Raw genomic sequence first — 10,478 nt, 5'->3', positions numbered from 1 at the left:
TAATAATTTGATTAATATTTTATTAAATTATGGATTATATTGTTGGAAAATAAATTATAGAGAGATGAATATATTTCTTTTAAGAGCGCCGGTTAATAGTACCACTAATTTTTCGTGTCTCGCGACGGTCAGGTATTGATGTGGCGCGCAAAAGTTATGACAGAGAAGTCCGGTGTGCCAGCACCCCAATCCTCCACTCCCACCCATGCTCTCCGCGGGCTACGGAAAAAGTATGGACAAGTGTTCGTCTGCTTTAAATATAATTATGATGGGGATGATGGTAGTCGAATCTTGAATGGATAAGCACTGGGTTTGGATTATTGCAACATCGACCGTTGGATTATATTTTACATATTTTAAAATTTTTTGCTCATCCATCTATATAGATTTTAAAGTAATTATCAGACGATTCAACCGTGGATTGCTATAAAGAAAGGTGAGCGTTGTCCGTCTGGACCGTGTCCCACTTATACGGTTATATGCACTTCCACCATTGCACGATTAGCAGCAGCTTTAAAAGACACGGTTCAAGTTAAATACTCAAGTAAATACCTACTAAAATTTGGAACACCAATTAACTCTTCTTCGTAATTGTTTTGGTCCTGTGGTGTAGGATGGGCCAGTGCTGTTACTTTGCACTGGGCTGAGTCTTCCTGGAATCAATCCAGGTTGCTCAAATCATATTGGGTCTGTTCGAGCTGTTATGGCTTGGCTTTGTTCTCCGGCTATAACTTATGTACCTATTTCATTAAATCAATGAAATGTGTGGTTGTATCTCCAATGTTTTGCTTCAAAACAAAAAAGCTTCAAGATCTGTGATTATTGGGCTGTGTGGTCTGTTTAATATTTGTGATCTACATGGTGCTCACAAAATGTTTACTCCTACTAGTAATTATATTATATTAGATAAATAAATATTTATTTTATTGATCAGGTTCAAATTGTTCTCAGTGTAACTCTATAAAAAGGTTAGAGTTGAATGATCAGGGCTGCACGTCGGTGATCGACACTGTTAGATGTGGTCTACCATCTTTAAATTAATTACAAATCAAAAATTGAGGAAATTAGAGATTCTTATTCTTTGTATGAAGTGGTGAAACTTTTAAAGAATCCCGAATAATATATATTTTTTTTTTGATTATTTGATGCATAAGTTAAAAATAGGAGACCACATGTATCAACTCGGATCATAGATATGGGATTCCATTGTTTATTTTTTTATAAAAGAAAGATATAACTTATAGTTATGCTAGATGTAACTTGAACTTTGTTTTACCAATAAAATATTTTCTTGAACAAGAGATTTTGTTTATCATCCTTTTACTGTTAAATAGTCTACATAGGTAGGATTGCTAAGTCTGATTTCAAATTTACAGTTACCTGATATCTTAATGAGCTGAAACGATGTTGAACTTTAATTTGGTAGTTGGCAAGAGGCAGTAAAGGAACAATAACAAATTGAAGAGGTTATTAATCTTTTACTCCTAAAATTTTTAAGGATATATACATACAAGTTATCCTTGACAGAATCGTAATACATTGCATGCCTCGAATTGGATACGAGACTAATGACCTATGTGGACCAAAGACCTTTCCTCCGGATAATGTTTACTTCATAATCTGAAGAAGAATTAATGGCGGTAGGACCTGAAGGTTTTGCAAGAAGAAATTTTAAGTGCGTACTTCTCTTTTAAGTTGTAGATAAATATTAGAACAAATTTTAAGCTCGTCAGATGGAAGCCAGCAAGATTGACCATAAAAGACATGGCCTGCCTCGTCTCACTGAGGGTTCCACTTCTTAATTCTTCTTCCCTACCAAGACCTGGCTTCAGTATATCACATCTATCTTTTCTTTTCTTTTTTTTTCTTTTTTGATGATGATAAACCACGCCTGTCTCTTCATTCTGGGCAACCATAATAGTCCATTGGTGTTCAGAGCCAGTCATCAATCTTTTTCTGGAGACTTAGTTAATGGCATTCTGTGAGCAATTCCTCCTCCACCACCTCTCTCTCTCTATCCTCCCTGCTCATTTAATCACTACTAGTGTTTATTCCCGTCAAATTCCCTTGGTTCCCTATCTATCAAATATCTCAAGAAAAGGGCTTCTTATGTGTTGTACCAGCAATGTAATTATAACAATTTGTGGCCTTGAAACCTCTCGAGACTTGAATGAGGACAAATAGGAATTTCCATGTAGCACTTTCACAAAAGGAGCCCAAAGCACAAGCCCTTAGTGTGAAATAGGTGCACTTTGGAAACCATGTTAGCCTTTGTCCTATTCCCACTTATTGCAAGGGAGATAGGACAGTTCCATGTAGTCACAGGACAGCACTTGATATCATCACTTGTTATGACGCAATTAATCTCTCTCTCTCTCTCTCCCCCCTCCCCTCCCTCCTCCTCCTCCTCCTCCTCTCTCTTCTTTTACTTTATTTATTTGTTTTCAGTTTTAGAGCCAAAGGTTGCCTCAATCTATCAAACAATGACCATGCCTTGCTTTTCCACTCCTTCACTCACTTTTTTCAGGAAGATTCCAATTCCCACCAGTATTTCACTCTTTTGTTCATCACACACCCAGAAAAAAATGAGAGAGGGAGTGTTTTACTTTGGCTGTCTCTTCTGATCTGCCACTATTGGATTGCAATAGCTGCAGGAAAGCCATGTCAATAAGAGGTGGTGCCTCCAATGGACTCAAAATGCTACAGATCCATGGAGAAAAACATGCTCCCATAGAAACTAGCACAAAGATGGGCACTGTGTACTTATAGTGGGAACAACCCACCTATTACCAGAACTGTGTCTCTTCTCTGGAAGGTGGTCCCACATGACAACATCAAGAGACTGCCCTTTCTTTTTAATATAGATTAGCAAAAACTAGATATAGATGTTCCTCCTTGACAAGTGCCTCAGTGCAAAAAGAAGCCACAAAAAGTCCATATTGTGACCAAGCCAAAACTCTGAGGCTCCTAACCAGAAATCTACTACTATGCGACATCAAAGTCAGCAACAATTTATTCTAAGTTCAGAGAACTGGCTTGAGAGGCCAGACCCTTGTGTTCCTTTAGGCCTGCTGCCCCTGTCATTGGCTTGGGAGGAGGCATCCCTTCCTTTCTGGGTCAAGTCCTTGGTGGATAAAATATTAGGGAAGGGGATGGTGGAGGCTTTGTGGCAGCAAGAGAGCCATTTGGACTGCATGTAGCTTGACTTCCTCCATGGAGGGATGTGGAGGCCCCTTTCTTTTAGGGACTGCTGTGCAGCAGAGCATAGGAGGGAGACCACCTTCTTAAGCTTCTCTTCTTTGCCAACAAAGACTGGGGGGAGGATGTTAGAGAGCTGGGTGTAGGCTGAGGTGGGTCTGGCCAGTTCAAACTGGGACCTGAAATCTATGTCTACTATTAGCCTACATGAGCCACCATTTTCCTCTGCCATCACAATGTCTATATACTCATAATCTCCTGCTCCAAAAAAATTGGGGAAAAAAAAAAGAAAAATCACAAGTAGAACTTCAGAGAGAATTTATTGCATAAACTCTAAGTAGACTTGGATAGTAGAATACAAGGAAAGGAAGGCTTCATAAAATTCAAAAACTGTTTCAATTTGTGAAGATATCAAAGAAAGTTGGCAGACTAGTTCTTCATAGAAAGACTGACATGAAATCTTCTCTAATATCAGCAAAGTAAAATTTAGGGACGAATGAATCAGTTTGAAATTTTTTTTTTTTTGAAAACAGATTGATCTAGAGATATCATTATTTAAAAAAAAAAAAAAAAACATGATTATTTTTGAAAGGCAGAAAAAAAAAAAAATTCAAAGAAAGAAGCATCACCTCCAGGACACTCCAAGGTTGAAACCCAAGAAGATCTACACAGGGAAGCCTGATAACCATCCATCCTCAATTTCATCATCAGCCTCTTCTTTACGCTACTCTGCTTCCTTTCATCTCCCATCTTTCTCACATATTTTAAGGCCTTATCAAAAATCTCCATCTCAGCTTCTGTAGCACTCCCAAGTATCCTCTTCAACCCACACAACAAAATAAAATAAAATTAAGACCAAAAAAATCCACAATAAAAGAAGCAAATCATTCACTTGGATGCATGTAAATATGTTGCCCAGTAAAAACCAATGCAGAATAAACATGTTTCCCGACAAAACAATAACCAGAAAAGAAAAAAGAAGAACTAACTTAGAGAGTTGGAGAGATTGTAGTTAAAAGCTCCATGCTAAACAAACCTCTAGGAGGAGGCATGTGTGCTGGTGGAGCGAAATGGCCTGCGAGGAGGATGGAATGGGGATGGGCATTGATGATGCATCTGATTCAATGAAGTCTTGGACCATTTGGACCAGCCTCTCTTCTTCCGAGCTACCCATTCTCCTCCCTCTTTCCCCCTTCTCTCCCTGGCCCTCAGACTCGCAGGGATACCAAAGAAAGGGAGCTTACATTATCAAATGGATATCAATATATATATATATATAAATAAATGGTGCATTGGGGTCACTTCAAACTTCTTGGGTGGCGAGAAAATTCCACTTATGTGATGACAAGTGATGTCAACAGAGCGAAGAGAGGGTTGAGAGAAAAGAGGGAGGGAGAGGGCGAGGGAGTGAAGTGGACTGATGGGATTTATATACAGATACAGTGGGATGCGAAGCAATTCAAGATGGGAATATCCATTGGCATCCCCCTCTTCAAGTCTCTTTCCTTCTTTAGTCGTGCTAAACAAAGGCATGGCGCAGGAAACATGCTACTAACCATGCAGCAGCCAGTCGTTTCTTCTTTAGCTCCAATTGCTAACATATGTTCCTTGAGATTAGCACATTGATGATAACATGAAGGAGGGCACCGTTAAGTCTATATTGATTATGAGTCTTAAAAAAATTTTAATTTATATAAAAAAAATATTTTTTCTATACGAAATATTTTTTGGACTAAAATTAAATTTTTTTTATAAAACCATATATTAAATAGATAATATCTTTTGACTTTGGTAGCCAATAGAGATCGTATCTACTACTGTGATACATCTTTATATGTAAACTAATCTTTTTTGATCGAAGAACTGATAATAAGAAAGAAGGATATCATTAATGTCATATTAATTGTGAATCAAAAAAACTCTGATTTATATAGAAAAAAATCATTCTTCTCGCATAAGGCATCTTTTGGATTGAAATATAAAAAATAAAACTGTAAGGTTCATGGACTAGAACGAACATTACCTTACGTGCGACTTCTATTTGATTGGAAGAGCTATAGTAATATAAAAAAAAAAATATTAATTCATATTGATTAAAGACAAAACATGAGATTTATAGATTAGAGTGGATAATATCTTATATACTGAATCATAAATTCTTGACCGTACACATATGATTTCAGATAAATATAAGCAATTAAAGACAATATTAGCTGTATGCAACTCTATGAAGAATTTATAGTGTGGTTTTACTAGTTTGAAGTAAAACCGCCCATATATTTGATGCCGTAAGATAAAGTTTTAAGTTTTATATATGTTACCACCAATATGTTAAATACAAATGGTATAAATCTTTTGCAACAATCCAAGTTTCAATTCCCTTCAAAATTTTTTTAAGGACAATATTCAAAACATTTTGCTTAGACTGGATTATGAATCAAATGGTCATTGATGAAAGCTACTGATTATTACCAATATAGCTACCGTTGGGGAAGCTTCACACATCAGCTGAAACAAAAAAAGTCTGCAAAATTAAAAATTAATTTGAACTAAATGTATAATTTAAGATATTTTTTTAAAATAATTATTTTTTAATTATATAGGTAGTTTTATGAAAATATTGACACAAACTCTAATTTTTTACATTTTAAGCTGTACTCCAAGTATGGTGCATCAATACCTACACACTTGCTAATTCATAAAAGAACGTAGAAGGAGCTATTAGTATATATCGAAGTATATCATATTATATAAAAATAAAAAAATATAACTTTTATTCATAATTGGTCAAAATTTTAAATTTTTTTTTGACGGTCAATTAGGAGAGGGGACGAAATGCCTCTTCGTCAAGAAAGTAAAAACGATCAAGGAGAGAAGAGGAGACGAAATTTCGGTAGTTAAACTTTTTCTTGTTCTTTTTTTTTTTTTCCACAGAAGAAATGTTATGGAATATTGGAAATGCTACCGTTGGGCTTCGTATGTCAACAAAAGCGCATCGTATCTCCATTCGCCTCTATGCTCGCAAAAGCAAAGCCTGTGGCAATTCTTAATGGACGATAAAAGTGTGAAATAAACCTTAACATTAACTTGCAGTTAATTGAAGTTAATTCCTTTTGGCTTTCTCGTTTGTCCTTCGTAGTCCAGAGTCAGTGTACATGTCCATTGATTGCTAATTAATGTTGTTCATCATAGAGTAAGGACTTATTCTTCTTGAATTTAATTGTTTTGGACTACCTCCCCACTTCGAAGTCCATGCTCCATTTACATGTCTATTGATTAGCAATTAACATACTTCACTGAGTAAAAGGATCTGTCCTCTTCTAGTCAGCCCATCCTCCCTTCCCCAGTCCCTCACTGGTGTCCCTATAGAGCAGAGAAGTATATCCTTTTGACCGTTTGGTTTTTATCTATAATTGATAAGGCCCACCAAAAATTTCTAAATGAGTTTCTTATTCTTCTTTTCCTCAATTCTGTGTGCTAGAGTTCTGCATTGGGAGAGACAGTGGTATCAAACAAAGGGGTAAGCATCAAAAAGGACCATCTAGCCTGGTGTATGGTGAAAAAATGTACATGTTGCTAGGAGCGCAATCCACACTTAATATAGCATAAATTACTAGACTGCCATTTTAGGTTGGTGGGCCACACAATTGAAGTGCCCATATTAACCATCCTGATCAGTGCAATAGATCAGAGTTTCATCATTTGGGAGGCTGACATGCTCTAATTGGTATCTCTATCCTCTCATGAGCTGGCGGTCCTGTTAAGGAGATGAACAGGGTGGCCCAAACCAAGTACTGTCTGTGCTTTGGTGTACTAGTTGAAGATTAGGTTTGTTAAAGTCTTAAAGATATTAGTTTTAAACTATGGAGTAGAATTTTGCTTAAAAAACTACATTATTAGAGTGCTGATCTACTCCTAAGCATCAAATAGAAAAGATTGTTAATCTGGTTTGCATGGATGGCAGAAGGAAAAAGAATTGATTCATGTAACAATTCATATCTTTATGGCGAGTTCATGTCCATCATGTTGGTTTTAAAGTGGTGATTGATGATGTACCAAAAAAAAAAGTGGTGATTGATGGGTTTTTAACTATAACTTATCCTTGGTGGAGGATGAGGACATTGTAGCAGAAGGGGCCAATCTTTTATTGGATAACATACTTTAATAAAGATTGCTTTCAAGTGGATTAAGTTACATATTTGAAAGTACTAGTTTCTTACACTACAAGGTAATGTGGGCTGTCGCTAGGTGTAAAATCAAAATGAGATGCACATACTCCAAGAATGTTAGTTGAGTTCTTAATAAACAAGATCAATTCTTGTCCCTTAAATGTTTTTAATCTTAATACCCCCTGTATTGTGCAATCATGCATGGAATCACTAAATAAGTGGGTCCTATCTTTCATCCATGTTATGTCTTCCTAAAGACAATCCCCACTGATTTAAAGCTAAATTTTGAGCCATCCAACCAAACATAGTGAATTGTGGCCCAATTTGAGAGTTTATTGGATTTTTTAATGTCTAGGGATAATTATGTGAAAAAGTAGAATTCTCCCCTCTTTTTGAAATATTTGATCTATTAGTAATAAATTTATAAATGAGAATCTAGCTTATTAGGAATTGACAAATGAATGGAAACATTGGATTTTTTAATAGGAGGAGGGAAATCGATAGTAGGGCATGCTTTGGTACAATGATAAGATTGCTCTATCATGATAAATATATCATGGATTTGAAACACAAAATAGACTCTATTCATACAGTCATACACACATAGATATGGCCGTTTCTAAATCTCACAATAGTAGGAATCTAGTGCATTTGAATATATTTTTTATTTTTTTCATTTGTAGGAACATTTTGAAATTCTTGAGTGCAAAGAGTGGTATGGTCGAACCTAGGATCTATCATAGGTTGACCCGTGATTGAAACTCTTGCATGCTAACCTTCAAGGCCCAGCTTCCTTTCTGTCACTCTCTCATAAGTCTATGACATACTTTCACATCTATAGTTGTATGATTTAAGTACCATTCTTTAGGAGTTTGGATCCGTTTCATCTGCGGAAAGAATTTGTTCTTACTAAAATAAGTTTTCTAAGAAGCTAATGTTTAGATACATGATATCTAAAAAATTAATTTTTTCATATTTAGTTGATTAGGAAAAATAATAAAAAATACGATTAAAGATATTTTCTAAAAAATATTATCCCAATATCCAATTGGTAGGAATTAGACTTAACATATTCTATATAGATTTTTTTCCGATAAAATATGGAAATCTTATTTCTATAGAAAGCTATTTTTGTATCTCTCTTCTTTCAATGCTCTAATCAAACATCAGGCATTTCTCTACTTTTTCATTGATCACACTTTCTCCCTCCTCTTCTCGAATCAAACGAGTCATTAATCCTTTTCTCCTCCATTTTTTTCTTCATGATACTGCAAATATTTGTAATACTTAAGCCTCATTTTGGTAAGATTTGTTTCAGATTCTTTGCAAACCTGGAAGACTCGATCATTTTTGGGCTTTTGGTCCGTTCAACCCAGGGTTTTTCTACTAAATTGCCTGTTGATGTGCTTCTGACTTCCCTTGTCTTGACTGATTAGAAAAGGTTATCAAAGGGATGAATTCACCAGCAAATTCCATTTTAGAAGGGTTAGGGAGGCCATGAACACTTTGGTTGGCTAAGTGGCTTGTCCAAGGGTGAGGTTGCCCCCCTTGAGTTGATTGAGAGTTGACAGGTTAAATACTTCAACCTTATGCTTTTTTGGTGTATAGTGTGTTTTAAGTTTGTGTTTTTTTTTTTTTTTAAAAGGATTTTTCAGGATTTTCATCATAGTTCTGTCACAGTTTCCTCAGCAAAAGGGGAAAAAAATTTGATTCCAACCTTATTGTTCGAGGTGATCTCGTGGACATCATAAAATTGGCCCACTAGGAGACACTCTGCTATGTTTACTCTGCAAGCTCTCTACCATCATTGCTCTACGTAGGTAAAGAGCATCTTGTTAAAGTGCTTTTTTGGGGCACTTAGCTCTCCTAAAGAAGAGAAAAGAATCAAAAGGTTCGTCGGATCTTCTTTTACCTCCACTGTTTGTTTGATTATTGTTTTAAAAGCAGAGGAGGGAGCGAGAGGGGGAGCACCAAGGTTCACTAAGGGCCCGTCTGGCTGAGGATAAATTAGTATTAAAAAATAAATTCCACAGCAGATTATTATATTGGATATAAAATAAATAAAAAAAATAAAAAATAAATAATGAATCTCATATCTATTTTTTGAGAGAGAAAATAAAATAAATACGATAAGAAGGATAATATTTGTTTTCTATGCTAAATTACTAATGGAGATACTATGAAATTATCATTTCTTGATGAAAATATCCTCACTTATGTTATATTAATATTATATTAATTATATTAGATAAATAATATTAATTATATTAATATATTTATTCATAATATTTTATTTAATAAATCAATATATTTATTAATAAAAATTAATTAACAATAAATAATATATAAATATTTATTAATAATTAATAAATCTAGTATAGAATTTATTAATAATTAATATATTTATTTATATAACAAAATAATAGATTTATTAAAATTAATTATAATAAAAATATACTTTTAAAAATATATAATTAATTTAAAAATAACTACTAACTCATGTAAATATATCTCAATATTCAAAATAGGTAATTTTGATAGTATTCATGTAAGTGGGTTATAAATGGCCAATAAATGGACAGAAAAAATATTAGAAGTTTGGCAATATTCTAGTATAAGATTACTATCAATAAAATATAACAATATTTTTCTGATGTCATTTTTTGGAGAGATTTTTTTATCAACCAAACCTGATAAAATTTATTTTGCTCTAAAATAATTTTTCAAATAAATAATTTTTAAAAATTATTAGATTATTATATAGTTTGGTGTACTCCAACTAAATGAATCCTAAGAGATTGAGCCTACAATCATGTTCACTCTCTCACTCTATCCTTTTTTTTCTCTTAAGAGAGCTGATGTCATGTTAAATTTTTAGTCAACATGAGCTATGTTTCTACTTAATAATCATACCCGCTATATAGTGGCAGGGCATTCAGGGTACCTCTTGGAAGGCATTTAAAGTGTAATAAATATTTCAAGGCTTCTAATTTATGGGTAAGAGTTATTTCTTAGATCAATGCAAAAGGCTGAGTACCTTATTATTCGTTGTTATTGGAATTCTGATATTTCTCTCCCTCAGTCTCTTTCTTCAAGGTCGCTCAAATTTTA

At 34.4% G+C, this 10,478-nt stretch overlaps 1 protein-coding gene across 1 annotated transcript; it reads right to left on the bottom strand.

Annotated features, from left to right (window-relative positions):
- Positions 1–2,743: 2,743 nt before the first annotated feature.
- On the bottom strand, positions 2,744–4,591 carry LOC105037884 (uncharacterized). The gene is made up of 3 exons (XM_010913500.4): positions 4,235–4,591; positions 3,828–4,017; positions 2,744–3,456 (listed from the first exon to the last, which is right to left on the bottom strand). The coding sequence occupies exons 1-3, from the start codon at positions 4,370–4,372 to the stop codon at positions 3,002–3,004; spliced, it is 783 nt and encodes a 260-aa protein (XP_010911802.1). The 5' UTR covers positions 4,373–4,591; the 3' UTR covers positions 2,744–3,001.
- Positions 4,592–10,478: the final 5,887 nt, after the last annotated feature.

The sequence above is a fragment of the Elaeis guineensis genome, chromosome 1 (assembly GCF_000442705.2).
Source record: "Elaeis guineensis isolate ETL-2024a chromosome 1, EG11, whole genome shotgun sequence".
Taxonomy (NCBI): Eukaryota; Viridiplantae; Streptophyta; class Magnoliopsida; order Arecales; family Arecaceae; genus Elaeis; species Elaeis guineensis.
The sequence above is the reverse complement of the archived record's forward strand: the minus strand, read 5'-3'. Positions and strand labels throughout refer to the sequence as shown.